This window comes from Salmo salar, chromosome 28 (assembly GCF_965601325.2).
Source record: "Salmo salar chromosome 28, fSalSal1, whole genome shotgun sequence".
Taxonomy (NCBI): domain Eukaryota; kingdom Metazoa; phylum Chordata; class Actinopteri; order Salmoniformes; family Salmonidae; genus Salmo; species Salmo salar.
The window spans coordinates 13011258-13031868 of NC_138318.1; the positions used below are offsets into that span (position 1 = coordinate 13011258).

The 20611-nt window shown below is 43.7% G+C and overlaps 1 protein-coding gene across 1 annotated transcript in view; it reads left to right on the plus strand.

Moving 5' to 3' along the window:
• spata20 (spermatogenesis associated 20) overlaps positions 1 to 20611 on the plus strand; it is a 64812-nt gene that overhangs the window by 13486 nt on the left and 30715 nt on the right. The window contains exons 9-12 of the mRNA XM_014179461.3: positions 359 to 571; positions 690 to 882; positions 1427 to 1595; positions 17956 to 18164. Of these exons, the coding sequence (XP_014034936.1) occupies positions 359 to 571; positions 690 to 882; positions 1427 to 1595; positions 17956 to 18164 (784 nt within the window). The remainder of the gene's footprint in view (positions 1 to 358; positions 572 to 689; positions 883 to 1426; positions 1596 to 17955; positions 18165 to 20611) is intronic.

A 20611-nucleotide genomic window follows, 5' to 3' on the forward strand; every position in this document is an offset into this window, starting at 1 on the left:
ATCCGCTTGGACAGGCCGATCAAGAGAGAGAGAGCTGGCCCTGGACCATTTGCTGTCTCCTGGGTACATGCATTCAACACCTGGTCGCATACGATTGCTTTTCACATTTAATGCACACATTTATTCAGGTTACAAACAATGTAACTAGGCCAAGGACCCCTTGACAAAGCGAGTGCAACAATATCCTTAGGCAATTTTCTTGGTTTCGTAATCCATTACATCAGCAACAAAAAAATAAACATTCAATCCAAGGATCATGACCGGAACATTGGTTTAAGATTCATTACATTTATCTTACAGAAAATGATATTAACACTTTGTTCTCTAAACACCCCTTCTCTCTCTCTTGGGGGTTTAGTCTGGGGGCTTCTACAGTGCTGAGGACGCAGACTCTCTCCCTGCTGCGGGGGGAAGTGAAAAGAGGGAGGGGGCGTTCTGTGTGTGGATGGGGTCAGAGGTCAGAGAACTACTTCCTGTCGTGGTGGAGGGAGCAACAGGGGGCGCTACAGAGGCTGACATCTTCATGCACCACTACGGGGTCAAAGAACAAGGCAACGTCGACATGGAACAGGTGTGTGTGCGCGCAAGCTCGTTGGTCCCCAAGATAGACCTTGTCCTAAGTATCTTTTAAAGGATCATTAACATTTATCTTCTGTGTGTCTTCTGTAATTATCTTCTGGGTGTGTCAGGACCCTCATGGGGAGCTGCAGGGCCAGAACGTGTTGATTGTGCGTTACTCTGTGGAGCTGACAGCTGCACGCTTTGGCCTCAGTGTAGCAAAGGTCTCTGAGCTACTGGCCTCCGCTAGAGCCAAGATGGCCGAAGTCAGGAAGAGCCGTCCGGCCCCTCACCTCGACACCAAGATGCTGGCCTCCTGGAACGGTAAGAGCACACACACACTGCACCCAGGTCTCCATCTGATGCGGGAGTGTATCAGTATCTGTGAGGTAACGAAGCTAGGCGATTTCAGGAACCCTTCCATTAAACCTCTCTCCTCCAGTTAGTCCTTAATTAGTCAATCACTTCATTAATCAGCTGTCCCACAGTGCAGACAGCACTCTACTGGGCTTTGATGACTGGGCTGCTCCCTACCAACGCTTTGATACTGACATGAAAGATGGAGGGAGGGATAGAGGGAAGGAGAGAAAAGGAACCCAGCGACCAGGGGAACTTCAAAGCCTGGTAATCACCAAGTTGCTGCTGAACTGCCACCTCACGGAGTCACTGAGCTACTCCAGAGAGAGATAATGATACAGCGTTCCAGTATGGGACGATACCACAGAATTCCATTGAAACCATGTTGCTGGCAGTTGCTTGACAATATTTTGGGTTTGGCAATATGACAATGGGCTTCATAACCCTTTTCTCCCTCCCCCCTTTCTCTTGATCTCTTTCCTCCCGTATCTCTCCCTTGCTCTCTCTCCAGGTCTGATGTTATCAGGCTTTGCGCGTGTTGGTGCTGTGCTGGATGACAAGGCTCTGCTGGAGAGAGCGGTGCAGGCCGCTGGCTTCCTAAAGGAGCACCTGTGGGACGCGGAACGACAGATCATGCTTCGCTCCTGTTACCGTGGAGACGAGATGGAGGTGGAGCAGAGGTAAGATGGGGGGATAATGATGAGGATGTTTAGGTGACAAATCATAACTTCAGTACTTGACATCAATGTGTGATTTGCGCAAAAGTTTCAATTATCTGCACATATCGCAAGTGGGCAATGGACTAAAAAATCATAATACAATGAATTGGGCGGGTAGGTGACAACACATGAGGACCTTTCACCAACATTTATTTGACCCCATGTTATATAAGTTTCACAAACTAACACACAAATAAAATTGTATTTGTCACATGCTTCATAAACAACCGGTGTAGACTAATAGAGAAATGCTTACTTACGGGCCTTTCCCAACAGAAATAGTAGAAAAATAATAACACAAGGAATAAATAACTGTAACATGGCTATGTACCAGTACCGAGTTGATGTGCAGGGGTACGAGTTAATTGAAGTAGATATAGTGTATGTACATATAGGTAGGGAAAAAGTGACTAAGCAACAGGATTAGTGATGCACCGATAACCGATATTTTCCTTGCCCCCCCAAAAAAAAAACCGATACCGATAACTGATATTTAAAATGTTAGCGGCCTTTTAAGCATTCTAGTACAGTTAAATAGTTAACACACACGGACGCAGCGGTCTAAGGCACGGCATCTCAGTGCAAGAGTCGTCACTACAGTCCCTGGTTCGAATCCAGGCTGTATCACATCCGGCTGTGATTATGAGACCCATAGGGCGGCTTACAATTGGCCCAGCGTCGTCTGGGTTTGGCCGGGGTAGGCCGTCATTGTAAATAAGAATTTGTTCTTTTTATTTTTTTATTTTACCTTTATTTTACTAGGCAAGTCAGTTAAGAACAAATTCTTATTTTCAATGACGGCCTAGAAACAGTGGGTAAACTGCCTTGTTCAGGGGCAGAACGACAGATTTTTACCATGTCAGCTCGGGGATACGAATTTGTTCTTAACTAAAAGGTTACACACACACCACACTGACCAAAAAGTTATTTTGTTGGCATTTACGTATGTCCCATTACCAGTAAAACATAATCAAAACCTATTTCTTTCACTTACTTGCTGTGCTGTTTCGTTGTTCAGTCATTTCATTCTCAACCAGGAACGCCGTTTGGGTCTTTGCGTGTCAAAAAAGAAAACAATGACCAGTAGATAACACTATTTGATGTGTCAAATAAGCTTGTTGACCAATCAGGACCTGAAAATGACTTCACGTCACATAATTTAACGCGTTTATACATTTTTTACTTAGTGTAATCAATGTGTAATAACAATCACTTGTATTTCATGTCACAATGATTCATCGATACGTATGCTATGATGCTGGTAAAGTTGTCTCGCGCACCTACAGTACTGGTCATAAAAAAAAGTAAAGCTAGCTAGCTCATGGATGCAAACAATGTTGTTCCCCCAAAACATAGCAAAATGACATAATCTGTTTCAGTAGCTATAGCTAGTTAACTATATAACTAGGTGTCATCTAAAATAAGCATAATTTATAAGACAGTTTTTATTTGATTAATGGTGGTCGGACCCATCTATGTGAAGCTAGCCACAGTAAGGATTAGCCACAATAGTGGACTTTGCGGTTAGCCGTCAAAATAAAAGTATAGCATAATTCTACTATTTGTATTCATGTGCATCACTGTCAATGACATACTTTTCTTTTGAAGGCAAACCGCAAATTACACTATGGTGCCTAATCCTTATTGTGGCTAGCTTCACAACACATACCCAAGTCCGGTAGAGCCTCACTAGCCAGATGAAGCTAGCTGGCTGCTTATAATGTTAGCTTTGGGCAACAGGGTTAAGTAGCTGGCTAACTATTCATTTTCATGAACTGAAGTTCAATTTCAATAGGCGAACAACAAGTGGCAACCTAGCTAATACTTACAAGGATTCCTAAATCATTGCTAAGAATAATGAAAATGACAGTTTCTACTGGTCATTGTTTTCAGGCTGGTTGTATTGGTGCTAGCTAGGTACCAAGATAAAGCTAGCTATCCCAGAAGTTGCGTCGAACAAATGATGCTTTATTACCAACGCGGTATTGTAAAAACATTGTTCGTGGCCGTTGTTTGCAGACTTTTTTGTACAGCTTTGACAGGGCTTCTGTATCATTTTTGACACGCAAAGACCCAAACGGCATTCCATAGTATGTATGTCTTGAAGCTAATAGCAGTGATGCTATTACTGTGTAACTCCGGTAGGAATTCCATTATCTTGGCTTTAATGGATTTCGCCTTTTGAGTTGTCTCTCTGAAATGTTCTTACTCTTTCAAATGACTGCTCGACTTGTTGACTGATCGATCCACACAGTAGACATTGTGGGCTAGGTTATGAATGCTGTGTTGCACGTGTAGCGCAAAATTTTACGTGGCATCATTACAGCATGTACCTACGTTTATATAGGTCTGCACATCAGCTTTGACATCGGTTTTGCACATCGGTGTTAAACTAGACATCGGCCGATACCGATGTTGGCATTTTTAGCTAATATCGTCCGATTCCGATATGTTCACAGATATATCGTGCATTTCTAAAGAGGATAGATAATAAACGGTACCAACAGCTAATGTGATGAGTCAAAAGAGTTAATGCAAAAAGGTTCAATACAGATAGTCTGGGAGGTTATTTGTTAACTATTTAAATAACTATTTAGCAGTCTTATGGCTGGGGGGTAGAAGATGTTCAGGGTCCTGCTGGTTCCAGACTTGGTGCATTGGTACAGCATGCCATGCGGTAGCAGAGAGAACAGTATATGACGTGGGTGGCTGGAGTCTTTGACAATTTTTAGAGCCTTCCTCTGACACTGCCTGGTATAGAGGTCCTGTATGTCAGGGAGCACTACCCTCTGTACCGCCTTGCGGTTGGATGAAAAGCAGTTTCCTGTAGTCCACAATGTGCTCCTTTGTCTTGCTGATGTTGATGCACTTATTAATGAAGCCTGATGTGGTAAACTCCTCAATACCATCAGATCAATCCCAGGACATATTCCAGTCTTTGCTAGCGAAACAGTCCTGTAGCTTGTCATGGAAGTGGATATTGTATTATGTCCTTGATAATGTCCTTGAAGGCTCTGGATCCGCCATACACACTGGCTGGTAGGTGGGGGACCAACACATGGTTTATCCAGGTGTTGTGGTGGTTCCTGCCCCAGATGCGATGAGTGAGCGAATGTGTTCACAAACTGTGTAGGGCCCTATGAAATCCGTTTTTATTTGAATATATGTTTTTTTGCCTGATTCCGTTTTTTTCCCTAATTCTGTTTTCTCAGTAGTTTTTTTTTCAGGTTTTCGATCTCTAAAACACACTTTAAATAGAAAAACAAGTAAGTTGGATGTTCAAGTCCACAACAATGCTTGAACCACATCAGGAGACTCCTTTGAGGCCTGGGAAAAATCTAAGAAATGTTGGTTTTGGAGTGTAATGACCCTTTACTTCAAGTGTGCACTAGAGCCCTGCACGGACATGAATTTAAAGCCTGAGCCCCACCCATGCCCGCGAGGTTCAGGCCTTACACTACCCAAGCCCGATTGCTTCTGCCAAATTTAAGGCCCGGCTCAACCCGACATCAGAAATAACTTCTTTAGTAAAAACATTAGCTGCTCCTCTCTGTGTGTCACACGCTCCTGGCTCGCAGCTCGCTCATGGTGATCTGAGTCTAAGTATCCATAGCAATGGCTCCGCTTGGGCTGCTCTGCTCAATGAAGAGACACGAGAGCAGTTGGCTACTTTTCGTCACTCAGACATAACTCAAGGAACATTATTTTCTGTGAAATAATCTCTCCTGCCTTATATTTGACGAGGTTGAAGCACTTGTGTCTGAGTCAGATACGACTGTACTGCACAGCAGAGACTGAGACTGCGCAGCAGAGAATGGCTCGGCTTCAAAATGTTAGTGATCAATTTAGTGATACCCGAGCCCTGCCCATATCCTAGTTATTGATGGAAAAACAGGCCCTACCCAGCCCTAACCCAATTTGCTGTTGACTTTTCAGAAAGTTGCAGGGAATCCGAATCACTAATGCATTTAGTTCATGTCTTATGATGAACTTGGGCAAATTAATAACTTAATTAAGTTCAATAAATGTAGTTAATTTCCTACTAATTTCAATACATTTTCTAATATTGTTGAATTCCCTTTTAATGTCTGGATTCCGTGTTTCCTTCTGTGTTCTCCGCAACACAAATTTTATACGGCCCTAAATGTGGAAATGCCACTGAATCTGCAGAAAACCACGGCAGGAACCCCCACACGTGCGTGAACACATGCATACACACTCACTGGCCTGGTTCCAGTGGGCCCGTCTCATTCGTACTAGTCATTAGGGATGTAACGATTCACCGATACGCATCGGTCCCCGGCTCAAATGTTTAAGATATTCGTGCATATGTCCACGGGACCCCAAACCTATCCAAATGTAGCATACGCCGGTCAGGAAATCGATTTCAAACGTTACAAATCGCCGGGTTCGCCATTTTTTTTGTTGCTGCTTAAATTACTATCTTTTTAATTTCCGGAAATATCTCATATTTTGTGACTTCACATTTTGCATGCCGAACAACCCCAGGCAATATCAGTAGCCTAGTCAAACTGCGGGCTGTGTGCAGCTTTGTGCGCTGACCAACGAGAGGTAGGCCTAGTCCTGATCTGGTACATCTGCGTGTCACCTTCAGCATTTAAATGTTTGTGAAATTGCTTGTGCAATATTAGGCTTTATTTGTTGAGTGACAACCAATGTAATTTGCTAGGTTATTTTGATCAAATACCTAACATCCCGCTGGAGACACAACTCTCATCTGGCTGTAAATGCTGATCGGGACTTAGCCTACATTCGATTTTTATACATTTTTTGGGGTTGTTTAGCTTGAAACAATCAGTGTGTATATACACAGCTCAAAAAAATAAAGGGAACACTAAAATAACACATCCTAGATCTGAATGAATGAAATAATCGTATTAAATACTTTTATCTTTACATAGTTGAATGTGCTGACAACAAAATCACACAAAAATAATCAATGGAAATCCAATTTATCAACCCATGGAGGTCTGGATTTGGAGTCACACTCAAAATGAAAGTGGAAAACCACACTACAGGCTGATCCAACTTTGATGTAATGTCCTTAAAACAAGTCAAAATGAGGCTCAGTAGTGTGTGTGGCCTCCACGTGCCTGTATGACCTCCCTACAACGCCTGGGCATGCTCCTGATGAGGTGGCGGATGGTCTCCTGAGGGATCTCCTCCCAGACCTGGACTAAAGCATCCGCCAACTCCTAGACAGTCTGTGGTGCAACGTGGCGTTGGTGGATGGAGCGAGACATGATGTCCCAGATGTGCTCAATTGGTTTCAGGTCTGGGGACGGGCGGGCCAGTCCATAGCATCAATGCCTTCCTCTTGCAGGAACTGCTGACACTCCAGCCACATGAGGTCTAGCATTGTCTTGCATTAGGAGGAACCCAGGGCCAACCGCACCAGCATATAGTCTCACAAGAGGTCTGAGGATCTCATCTCGGTACCTAATGGCAGTCAGGCTACCTCTGGCGAGCACATGGAGGGCTGTGCGGTCCCCCAAAGAAATGCCACCCCACACCATGACTGACCCACCGCCAAACCGGTCATGCTGGAGGATGTTGCAGGCAGCAGAACGTTCTCCACGGCGTCTTGCCAATCTTGGTGTTCTCTGGAAAATGCCAAACGTCCTGCACGGTGTTGGGCTGTAAGCACAACCCCGACCTGTGGACGTCGGGCCCTCATACCACCCTCATGGAGTCTGTTTCTGACCGTTTGAGCAGACGCATGCACATTTGTGGCCTGCTGGAGGTCATTTTGCAGGGCTCTGGCAGTGCAGGGCTCTGGCAGGTGGAGGTAGCGGTCCTGCTGCTGTGTTGTTGCCCTCCTACGGCCTCCTCCACGTCTCCTGGTAGCGCCTCCATGCTCTGGACACTACGCTGACAGACACAGCAAACCTTCTTGCCACAGTTCGCATTGATGTGCTATCCTGGATGAGCTGCACTACCTGAGCCACTTGTGTGGGTTGTAGACTCCGTCTCATGCTACCACTAGAGTGAAAGCAATGCCAACATTCAAAAGTGACCAAAACATCAGCCAGGAAGCATAGGAACTGAGAAGTGGTCTGTGGTTAACACCTGCAGAACCACTCCTTTATTGGGGGTGTCTTGCTAATTGCCTATAATTTCCACCTGTTGTCTATTCCATTTGTACAACAGCATGTGAAATTTATTGTCAATCAGTGTTGCTTCCTTAGTGGACAGTTTGATTTCACAGAAGTGTGATTGACTTGGAGTTACATTGTGTTGTTTAAGTGTTCCCTTTATTTTATATATATATATATATTCATTGGCTATGTCATAGCAAATGTTCAAAGATAAATATTGATACATTACTAGCTCTAACACTTTTAATCTGCAAAAATGACTAATTAGTGAGTGATGGTGATTTCAGATCAAAAGTGGGGGGGGCAATGTTAGCTCCCCCCCCCCCCCCCCCCACACACACACACACACACTTTTGATCTGAAATGGTCATACCAGTGCGCTGGTAGATGCCCAGTTTCCCTTATGGCTCAGACATATACATCATTTTACACACACAAACAGACACACTCACACACAGACACACAGAGAAAAGTCAACTCAGACAGATCCAGCTCAGAGATGCCCAACTCATGAGCTCCATCACGAGCAGAATTTAGTTTAGAATGAGAAATGAATGTGTTTATTCAACAAATGTTACTGCATCGAATCGTATCACATCGAACCCGAATCACATCGATTCATTCCTCTAATCCAGGCCTGGGCATTTACTTTCCATGGAGGGCCACGTTAGACTATATTTTTGCCATCGTGGGCCAGAATCATATTACAGGATTGTACATCATGTGTATGGCTGTGTTGACAGATATATCTACTGTAAATCACATCCAGCTTTGCTACTTATTTTACTTTTTTAACATGCACAGAAATAAACCACATGTATTTTCATTATTAAACATGCAATGAACGACACAGAGGGAAAGTACATTGTGCATTCAGCACAACAGACAGAACTCTTGTTAACGGGTATGCACAAAAACACAAGAAGGAGAGAGAGCTCAACATTACATTTAAACTACTCAATCAGTGTGAGGAGTGTTAGTGGAATGTGATTCACATTTAACAATAAAAAATAAAAAAATCTCTTCATATTTTCAAACAGTCCATTTATATTTTCCAACAGGGCTATACATTTGGGTAAGTTTTTTTCTTTTCTTGCCTGAGTAGGCAAAATGTAATTAAACCATCTAGCGTACAGCGAAATAACAACAAGTCAAATACAGGTAGCCTAGTCAAATAATTCATATCCAATCACATTAACCGTTACTCTCTCGCGGGAATTCCACTAACGGTCCGTATGTAGCCAAACGTAGCTGCTGCTCATGTTGGTATCTGTACGGATGGCACAAAAGCCATGACAGGGAGACATAGTGGAGTGGTAACGTGCATGCAAGCAGTTGCTCCTGATACCACTTGGGTACACTACAGCATCCACCGAGAGGCTCTTGCTGCCAGGGGAATGCCTGACAGCTTGAAAGACATTTTGGACACTACAGTGAAAATGGTTAACTAAGTTCAGGGGCCTTGCTTTAACTCTCGTGTACTTTCTGCACTATGCAATGATATGGGCAGCGACCATGTAACGCTTTTACAACATACAGAAAGAAGTGCGCTGGTTGTCAAGGGGCAAAGTATTGACAGTTTTTTTAAATTGAGAGACGAGCTTAAAGTTCTTACTGACCATAATTTTCACTTGTCTGACCGCTTGTTTCTCACACGACTGGCCTACAGTGCCTTGCAAAAGTAGTCCAAATTGGTGAAGTGAAATGAACATTTTTTTTTACTTATTAATTAAAAAACGGAAAAGTGGTGCGTTCAACCCCTTTGCTATGAAGCCCCTAAATAAGATCTGATGAAACCAATTACCTTCAGAAGTCACATAATTAGTTAAATAAATTCCACCTGTGTGCAATCTAAGTGTCATATGATCTCAGTATATATACACACCTGTTCCGAAAGGCCCCAGAGTCTGCAACACCACTAAGCAAGGGGCACCACCAAGTAAGAGCCACCATGAAGATCAAGGAGCTCTTCAAACAGATCGGGGACAAAGTTGTGGAGAAGTACAGATCAGGGTTGGGTTATAAAAAAATATCTGAAACTTTGAACATCCCACGGAGCACTATTAAATCCATTATTAAAAAATTGAAAGAATATGGCACCACAGCAAACCTGCCAAGAGAGGGCCGCCCACCAAACTCACGGACCATGCAAGGAGAGCATTAATCAGAGAGGCAACAAAGAGACTGAAGATAACCCTGAAGGAGCTGCAAAGCTCCACAGAGGGGATTGGAGTATCTGTCAATAGGACCACTTTAAGCCATACACTCCACAGAGCTGGGCTTTACGGAGGAGTGGACAGAAAAAAGCCATTGCTTAAAGAAAAAAATGAGCAAACACGTTTGGTGTTTGCCAAAAGGCATGTGGGAGACTTGCCAAACATATGGAAGAAGGTACTCTAGTCAGATGAGACTAAAATTGAGCTTTTTGGCCATCAAGGAAAACGCTATGTCTGGCGCAAACCCAACACCTCTCATCACCCCGAGAACACCATCCCCACAGTGAAGCATGGTGGTGGCAGCATCATGCTGTGGGGATGTTTTCATCGGCAGAGACTGGAAAACTGGTCAGAATTTAAAGAACGATGGATGGCACTAAATACAGGGAAATTCTTGAGGGAAACCTGTTTGTCTTCCAGAGATTTGAGACGGATGGAGATTCACCTTCCAGCAGAACAATGACCCTAAGCATACTGCTAAAGCAACACTCGAGTGGTTTAAGGGAAAACATTTAAATGTCTTGTAATGGCCTAGTAAAAGCCCAGACCTCAATCCAATTGAGAATCTGTGGTATGACTTAAAGATTGCTGTACACCAGCGGAACCCATCCAACTTGAAGGAGCTGGAGCAGTTTTGCAAAAATACCAGTGGCTAGATGTGCCAAGCTTATAGAGACATACCCCAAGAGACTTGCAGCTGTAATTGCTGAAAAAGGTGGCTCTACAAAGTATTGACTTTGGAGGGGTGAATAGTTAGGCACGCTCAAGTTCAGTTTTTTTTGTGTTATTTCTTGTTTGTTTCGCAATAAAAAATATTTTGCATCCTGAAAGTGGTAGGCATGTTGTGTAAATCAAATGATACAAACCCCCTAAAAATCAGTTTTAATTTCAGGTTGTAAGGCAACAAAATAGGAAAAATGCCAAGGGGGTGAATACTTTCGCAAGCCACTGTGTCTGGGTGATGTTTTGTCTCGCCTGCATGATCTGAATCTATGATTACAGGGACTCTCCGCACCTTTATTCAATGTGCGGGACAAAATTGAGGCTATGATTAGTAAGTTGGAGCTCTTCTCTGTCTGCATTAACAAGGACAACACACAGGTCTTTCCATCATTGTATGATTTTTTTTTGGTGCAAATGAACTCAAGCTTACAGACATTGTCAAATGTGATATAGCAAAGCACCTGAGTGAGTTGGGTGCGCAATTATGCAGGTATTTTCCAGAATTGGATGACACAAACAGCTGGATTCGTTATCCCTTATGCAATGATATCGGCAGCGACCATGTAACGCTTTTACAATACACAGAAGTGCGCTGGTTATCGAGACACTTTTTTTATTGAGAGACGAGCTTAAAGTTTTTTTTACTGACCATAATTTTCACTTGTCTGACCGCTTGCATGATGACGAGTTTCTCACACGACTGGCCTATCTGAGTGATGTTTTTTCTCACCTGAGTGATCTGAATCTAGGATTACAGGGACTCCGCAACTATATTCAATGTGTGGGACAAAATTGAGGCTATGATTAAGAAGTTGGCGCTCTTCTGCATTAACAAGGACAACACGCAGGTCTTTCCATCATTGTATGTTTTTTTGTATGCAAATGGACTCAAGCTTACAGACAATGTCAAATGTGATATAGCGAAGCACCGGAGTGAGTTGGGTGTGCAATTACGAAGGGACTTACCTGAAATTGACGACATAAACAACTGGATTCATTATTCATTTAACATTTTTACATTTAAGTCATTTAGCAGACGCTCTTATCCAGAACGACTTACAAATTGGTGCATTCACCTTATAATATCCAGTGGAACAACCACTTTACAATAGTGCATCTAATTCATGTCCTGCCTCCAGTCCACTTATCAATATCTGAACAAGAGAACCTCATCGAAATTGCAACAAGCAGTTCTGTGAAAATGTAATTTCATCAGAAGCCACTGGCAGATTTCTGGTACTTACTGATCGCGCTGTTAAGACACTGATGCCTTTTGCAACCACATACCTATGTGAGAGTGGATTCTCGGCCCTCACTAGCATGAACGTAACAGGCACAGACTGTGTGTGGAAAATGATTTAAGACTGAGACTCTCTCCAGTACAGCCCAACATTGCAGAGTTATGTGCATCCTTTCAAGCACACCCTTCTCATTAAACTATAGTGAGTTATTCACAATTTTCGATGAACAAATAAGGTTTTATATGTAAGATGCTTAAATAAAATTTTAATGATTGATTATTATCATTTGTGCCCTGGTCCTATAAGAGCTCTTTGTCACTTCCCACGAGCCGGGTTGTGACATGCTCACACTCTTATGTTTAATAAATGTGTCATATAGTGTGTGTATGGCAGGCTTACAATGGCAACAAAAAAACAAACATTTGAGAGTGCATTGACCCTGGTGCTAGAGGGGATAAGCAGCTGGAGGTTGAATGTTTGAAGGGGTACGGGATTATAAAAAGTTTGGGAACCACTGCACTAGAGCGGTGTAGTCGGGTATAGTTTCTGACATCACTATGCGCAGGATTGCTGAGAGGTGAGAGTCGGTAAGAGATGATCTGTGTCTTGACTTGTTATATTTCATCACTGAAAATGTTTGTTCACATACGTAGGTTGACCCAAACAGTACAAACTTCTGAGCATGACTCCTAATCTTTGGAAAGTTTTGTTTGTCGAGAGATGCATAGAACCTCGTCAGTGACATTGTTTTGAGTAGTTCTCCAATCACTGCATCAGACTGAAGATCGATAAGCTGAAGTTGCAGGTCAGTGGGAGCGTTATCCACATTGAAGGTGAAAGGAGAGGAAACCAACAGCATGTCATTTTCCAACACTTTGAAATCCTCAAAACGATGAGAAAACTCACCGTTCAAAGCATGCAGCAGCGATGTATACTTCTCCCACTGGTCATCTGATAGGGAACAGACTAGTAGTGTCAGAAGGTGGGTGAAATTGTTTGCTTCTACTTGGCGGGTCAGGAGGAGTAATTTTCCCTTGAAGGCTTTGACAAGGCTGTACATCTGATGTGCAAAAGGCCCTTCCCTTGTAGTTTGGAATTCAGTTCATTCATGAGGGCCCTGATGTCCACGGTGAAGGTAAAATGAGCCAACCATTCTTTATCTTGCAGTTGAGGGAAATCCACATTTTCCTTTTATTTGCAAAAATTCAGCAATCTCCAACTTCAGGTCCCACATCCTTTTAAGCACCTTCCCCAAACTCAACCATCTCACGTTTGTGTGGTAGGGAAGATCTGCGTGACCCGACTCTGTCTCTTCCAACAGTGAGACAAACTGCCTGTGGTTTAAAGATTTTGCTCTTATGAAGTTTACCGCTTTAATGACTGTATCCACAGCATGGCTAATTTTCAGAACACATTTACAGAGCACCTCCTGATGAATAATGCAATGCAGGAAAATCATTTTCTGATCTGGATTTATCTCAGCTATTTGATCTTGTATCCTTTTCAATGTTTTTCCCTGTCAAGTTTGGGGACCCATCAGCGGTCACACTGGATAACTTTTCAAAACTCAGTCACAGCTTTGCCACACACTTATTAACCTCCTCCAATAAATATTTCCCTGTGATTGTGCTCTTCATTGACGGCACTGAAGCAAACTCCTCTATAATTTCAAAGTCTGGGGTTATGCCTCGTAAGAATATCAACAACTGTGCAGTGTCATGTGCACCACTGCTCTCATCCAGGGCCAAGGAGAAACAGGTGAAATCCTTTACTTTGTCTTTCAACTGTTGTTCCATATTTTCTGCGATGTCCTCAAAACGCCATGTCACTGTTCGTCTTGACAGGGAAACATTTTAAAACAGGTCTTTCTTGTCGGGGAAAAGTATTGCTGCGGAGTCAATACATTTTTTAAAAATGAATTCGCCCTCGGCTTCTCTGCGTGCTTTGTCTGGAAGTGTCGGGACAAGTTGTAGTCTTTCAAGACAGTGACACTCTCTTTGCACACTAAGCACATAGCTTTCCCTGATGCCTCAATAAAGAAATATGTTGATGTCCCCTCTTGCTGGAACACCCTACATTCATTGTCTATTTTCATTTCCTTTGAAGTCTTTGAAAAACACATTTTTGCGCAATTTCTCGCTAGCTACTATTTGTAACTGTGACGTGTATGTCAGCCTGTCAGTCACTGTTTGTCCTCGTGCAGTTGTTATTTATACGTGCCTTCAAAATAAATGTCCCACAAGCGGTGGGAGTTAAATCATTACACAAAGGCGAGTATTCATTGGGCTTTTAATTTGAATAACATATACGTTTTTCAAAACTTTACTATCCAAATTCTTTATGTGATCTGAACATGATTCCGTGGGCCGTATTGAATCAGGCCGCATACAGCCCCCGGGCCGGCCTTTGAACATAATCAAACCGAATCGTTTCAAACTTAAATGTATCGTTCCAGTATCGTATCGGAGCCCATGTATCGAATCGTCTTGAAAGGGAAAGTTGCACGTCCCTACTAGTCATATTCCCATGCCATCTGCAGGTAGCAAGTTGTAGAATGCTTATCTGGGCCTTTTCTCTCTCCGAGACTAGGCTGGGCCTAGCTATATCTCTTGACATGCCAGGTACACACAGGACAAACTAAATTGGCTGAAGGGTTGGCTAGGACGGTATAGAATTGGGTAATAGACCAAGAGGTGTTGTGGTGCTGTACTGCCTCACAGTATGATGCAGTTGTTACTAGGGAGAGAACTAGCCGGGAGAAATACTGTGGTTTAGAACAAGTTTTGACAGAGGAATTTGTGCAACACTGGTTAAACTTTGGTCCTCCTATCATGTACCCCTAACATTGTACATTTTTGGTCTAGCCCTGCAAAAACACAAGCTGATTCAACTAATCAAGGGCTCTTTTCCTCTCTCCCGCTCTCTTTCTCCCACCATTCTCTCCTTTTCAGTTATTATTGAACCCAAATCCTCAACTTTGATGGCATTCCAGTATTTGTTAACATCCCACCCCAAACTCTATTTAATGAGTCAGATGGGAAATACATAATCAGAGCTTTTCTCCCTTGTGACTTTGCTCTGCGTTTGAATTGTCTGCTACTAGGACGGCACAATGACTGTCTGTGACCTAGAGAAGGGTCTCTTTGAGACCGGTAAATGCATTAAAGTAAATTCTCAGTTTGAAATCATAAAAAGAGTGTGTGGGGGCCTCCCAAGTGGCGCAGCGGTCTAAGGCACTGCATCGCAGAGCTTGATGCGTCATTACAGACCCGAGTTCGATCCCAGGCTGTGTGACAGCCAGCCGTGACAGGGAGACCCATGAGGCGACGCACAATTGGCCCAGCGTCGTTCATGTTAGGGGACGGTTTGGCCGGATGGGATTTCTTTGTCCCATCTCGCTCTAGCGATTCCTTGTGGCGGGGCGGACGCCTGCAACTGACTTCGGTCGCCAACTGGACAGTGTTTCCTCCGACACATTGATGTGGCTGGCTTCCGGGTTAAGCGAGCAGTGTGTCAAGAAAGGTCGTGTTTTGGAGGACTCATGGCTCTCGACCTTCGCCTCTCCCGAGTCTGTAAGGGAGTTGCAGCGATGGGACAAGACTGTAACTACCAATTGGGAGAAAAAGGGGTAAAACGTTTTTAAATAAATCGGTGTGTGTGTGTGCTCAAGTGAACCAAATACATACTCAGGGTCGTGTGTACGTGCGCCTGTGCATTTATGTGTGTGTGTGTGTGTGTGCGCATATTCGCTTGTTTGTAGGTGTGTGTGTGTGTGTGTGTGTGTGTAAAGGCCTCTTCAGAGTCTGAAAGGTTTTCCATCTGATTGACTGGAGCTAGATCACGTGGGTTTCCAAACAGTTTTTCTGGCTGACAGGGGTGAGAGCAGAGACCCCCCCCCCCCCCCCCCCTCCACCTTTCTCCACATCACCCGTCTCCTTTTTCATTAATCCCTCTTGCTCTCTCTCATCCCATTAATTTCACCATCTCTCCATCGCCTTTTCCTCTATCTTCCTTACCTTCACACTTGGAGTAGATGACAGTCTGTTACCGGTGCATCCCAAATGGCTCTGGTCAAAAGTAGGTCACGACATAGAAAATGGTATGTAGCTGTGAGTCTCCTAACAGTTCCTCTCACCCCTCTCCTCAGCCTGGGAAGTCCTGTTAGGGGAAGTGTTAGCTGACCCATGGAAAGATGGATATGCCTTCTCCATCGCCCACCTCACCCCGCCACCGTCCCCAGACACAGGGCTATCTGCCCTCATGTCACCGTTTGTCCCCCACACTCACCTTCTCGGGGTGTCACCCTACGAGACAGGCTGGGAACCTAGGGGACACAGGGGCTGTGGGAGGAAGGTACTGGGGAGGTACTGGGGGTACGTGGTGGAGGGCAGGTGGGGGTGTTGGTGAGGGACTAACAGGAGCCTAGGAAATATAGTTCTGGAAGGGGGGTATAGTTTATATGAAGAGTTACTGAGGGTACTGGGGTTGAAAAACAAGATGGTAACAGCCAGTGTCAAAATGTCTTCTATTTGACTCACATAGACATTTGTTATACAGTTTATAATCAGTATTTCCATACAACTAGTATTTATAGTATAGTATTTATATATGATTTCTTGATTCTTACAGTGTATTCAGACCCCTTCACTTTTTTCATATTTTGTTACGTTGCAACCTTGTTATACAATTGATTTTAAATAATTTTTCCTCAACAATCTACACACAATACCCCATAATCACAAAGCAAAAACAGGTTTTTAGAAATGTTTGCACGTTTATAAATTAAAAACCCCCCGGCAATATCACATTTACATAAGTATTCAGACCTTTACTCAGTACTTTGTTGAAGCACCTTTGACAGCGATTACAGCCTCGAGTCTTCTTGGGTATGACGCTACCAGCTTGGCACACCTGTATTTGGGGAGTTTCTCCAATTCTTATCTGCAGCTCCTCTCAAGCTCTGTCAGGTTGGATGGGGAGTGTTGCTGCACAGCTATTTTCAGGTCTCTCCAGAGATCACGATCTAGTCTGGGCTCTGGCTGGGCCACTCAAGGACATTCAGGGACTTGTCCCGAAGCCACTCCTGCATTGTCTTTGCTGTGTGCTTAGGGTCGTTGTCTTGTTGGAAGGTGAACCTTCACCCCAGTCTGAGGTCCCGAGCGCTCTGGAGCAGGTTTTCATCAATGATCTCTCTGTACTTTGTTCAGTTCATCTCCCTCAATCCTGACTAGTCTCCCAGTCCCTGCTGTTGAAATGCATCCCCACAGCATGATACTGCCGCCACCATGCTTCACCGTAGGGAGGGTGCCTGGTTTCCTCCAGATGTGACGTTTGGCATTCAGGCCAACGAGTTCAGTCTTGTTTTCATCAGACCTGAGAATCTTGTTTCTCATGGTCTGAGAGTCTTTTAGGTGCATATTGGCAAACTCCTGTCATGTGCCTTTTACTGAGGAGTGGCTTCCATCTGGCCACTCTACCATAAAGGCCTGATTGGTGAAGTGCAGAGATGGTTGTCCTTCTGGAAAGTTCTCCCATCCCTACAGGGGAACTCTTGAGCTCTGTCTGAGTGACCATCGTCACCTCCCTGACCAAGGCCCTTCTCCTCTGATTGCTCAGTTTGGCCAGGTGGCCAGCTCTAGGAAGAGTCTTGGTGGCTCCAAACTCCTTCCATTTAAGAATGATGGAGGCCAACTAATATAAACAGGTGTGTGCCTTTCCAAATCATGTCCAGTCATTTGAATTGACCACAGGTGGACTCCAATCAAGTTGTAGAAACAGGATGCACCTGAACTCAATTTTGAGTCTCATAGCAAAGGGTCTGAATATTTTATATAAATAATGTATTTCAGTAAAGAAAATAGATATATACATTTGCTAAAAATTATGTTATTGTGTGTAGATTGATGAGGAAAATATGAATTTAATTCATTTTAGAATAAGGCTGCAACGTAATAACATTTGGAAAAAGTCAAGGAGTCTGAATACTTTCCGAATGCACTGTATCTCTCCTTTTGTCTCTCAGCGTGTCACCCATTGCTGGTTTCCTGGATGACTATGCGTATGTCATCTGTGGTCTGCTGGACCTGTACGAGGCCACGCTGCAACCAGAGTGGCTCCGCTGGGGGGAGGAGCTACAGGACCGACAGGACCTCCTCTTCTGGGACGCAGAGGGAGGGGGCTACTACTGCAGCGACCCCACAGATCCCACCGTACTGCTACGACTCAAACAGGGTCAGTTTCTTTCTCAATAATGTTGTGTAGAAAAGTAATGAAGAATGGCTCTTCAATATCACTTTAACTGTGATTTATCAATACCCACTCAATATGTCATGTTTGCCACGAGACTGGTGTTTTTCTGTCCTGGAGAAAAAAATACATGTTTGTGTAAGAGGGCCAGGTTTTATATTCTAAATGGCACAGCTCCAATCTCCAGTAATTGTACACACACAACTTTATTTTCGTAACATTTATGGACTTTTTGTTTTTTAAATTTGTATTTATTTATTTTTAGAATTTCTTTGGGGGGGTTACTTTTTACCCTTTTTTTCCCCCTCCCCAATTTCGTGATATCCAATTGGTAGTTAGTCTTGTCCCATCGCTGCAACTCCTGTACGGACTCAGGAGAGACGAAGGTCGAGAGCCATGCGTACTCCGAAACACGACCCTGCCAAACCTCACTGCTTCTTGACACACTTCTCTCTTAACCCGGAAGCCGGCCTCACCAATGTGTCCGGGGCAACACCGTACAACTGGCGACGGAAGTCAACGTGCATGCGCCCGGCCCGCCGCAAGGAGTCGCTAGAGCATGATAGGACAAGGACATCCCAGTTGGCCAAACCCTCCCCTAACCCGGATGACGCTGGGCCAATTGTGCATCACTTTAAGCTTAAAATAGCATTTGAACTAATTCAGGACATGAAAAAGTCCTGACTTTTCAAAGAAATTCTGGTTTTCCTACCTTTTCAGGATATTCAGGTGAATTGTTAGGACATTGAGGTACGGTAGGAAACACAAGTGCACATTCATACAAGCAGACAGACAGACAGGCAGACAATAGCACAAACACTAGCACAAACAAACAAACCACCTTGCCTCTTGGCTGATGTCGCTGTGCAAATGGCTCTGACAAGACATACCAAGGTAGAGAAAAAAAGTGAAATAGAAAGATAAAAAAGATGATAATTATTTTTGTTTTAGCCTGTTGACAGATTAAAACTGACTTGTGTTTGGTGTGCCTGTGTGTGTGCGACTCCACATTTGTATGCATGTGTGTCATGTGCATGTGTGTGGTGCCTGTGTGTGTGATTAGACCAGACGTGCGAGGCCTTTTCTCATCTCTGAGGATTGACGGGACCATTATGTTGCTCGCAATGTGTTGAATTCAGCACCATTAGTAATGGTGTGTGTGTGTGTGTGTGTGTGTGTGTGTGTGTGTGTGTGTGTGTGTGTGTGTGTGTGTGTGTGTGTGTGTGTGTGTGTGTGTGTGTGTGTGTGTGTGTGTGTGTGTGTGTGTGTGTGTGTGTGTTTCTGTCACAGAAAGATGGATTGCTCTACAGTCCAGTGCCACTGTGTATTTTACATTCTGACCCAAAGCTGTTTGTGTCTCACCCCGTTCCACCACTCTTTGCTGTGTGTGTGTTTCATCTCAATCCACTGTTCCGTGTGTGTATGATTTCTGCCATGGGGCTCAGGGTGAGGAGAGATATGAAAAACGATTTAGTGAACCCTATGTGGTTATGCATGACTGTGTGTGCATAGGCCTCCTGCCTTGGGGATCACAGTATGAAATTAAATGTATAAAATTATTTAGTGGACTATAGCCTCTCGCATGTGCACGTGTGTGTGTGTTTGTCAGAAGCCATCTCCTATCTGTCTGAATCAAAAGCGGATGGCTTGTGTGAGTCATCACCATCACCCATCATCCCCCCCCCCACACACACAGACAGACATTCACACAGACTCATGTGTTGGTAGACTGCTGAGAGGTAGCTGTGTAGCGTGAGATCAGAGGTCATGAGAAGTAAGGCAAGGGACCTCATGATACGATATTATCATGAAACTTAGGTGCCGATCCGATATGTATTGCGATTCTATTCTGTGATTTTATTGCGATTCGATGTTTCAAAACGAGCCACGAGAAAACTAGTTTTGATCAGTCATGGAAATAAAAGTGCTGAAAACATTGGCTCCATATTTAAAAAGAAGTTGGAAAACAAGCTGGTGCTGGTACAGCAAACTACCGCAAAAATAATATTGCAATATTGTTGATACGATGTATCATAATAATATCCTGATTTGTAACTATCAATTAAAGAACAGCGCTGGGATCTCATTGGCCACCAAAAGGAGATAAACACCAATCACTTAACAGGACTGAGTCATGAGGTCACCTGTCAGTCATTTCATGTCAACACACACGTCACATCTGACTCACATTGATGCACATACATACGCACACACACATACAGGCACACTCGGGCATAATCAGAACAAATGTTTTACCCAGCAAACGTATGTAGATGAGCTTTTTCTCTTACTGCAGGAGTCATTTGTCAAAGATATTTCATTTGAAAAAGTTGAAGTTTGCTCTGAGTCTGAATCAATAACAGTACACACTTTTTGATCTTTCACTAAACATATGAAATGAGTGTCTTTTTATGTCTCTCTGTTTCTCTCAG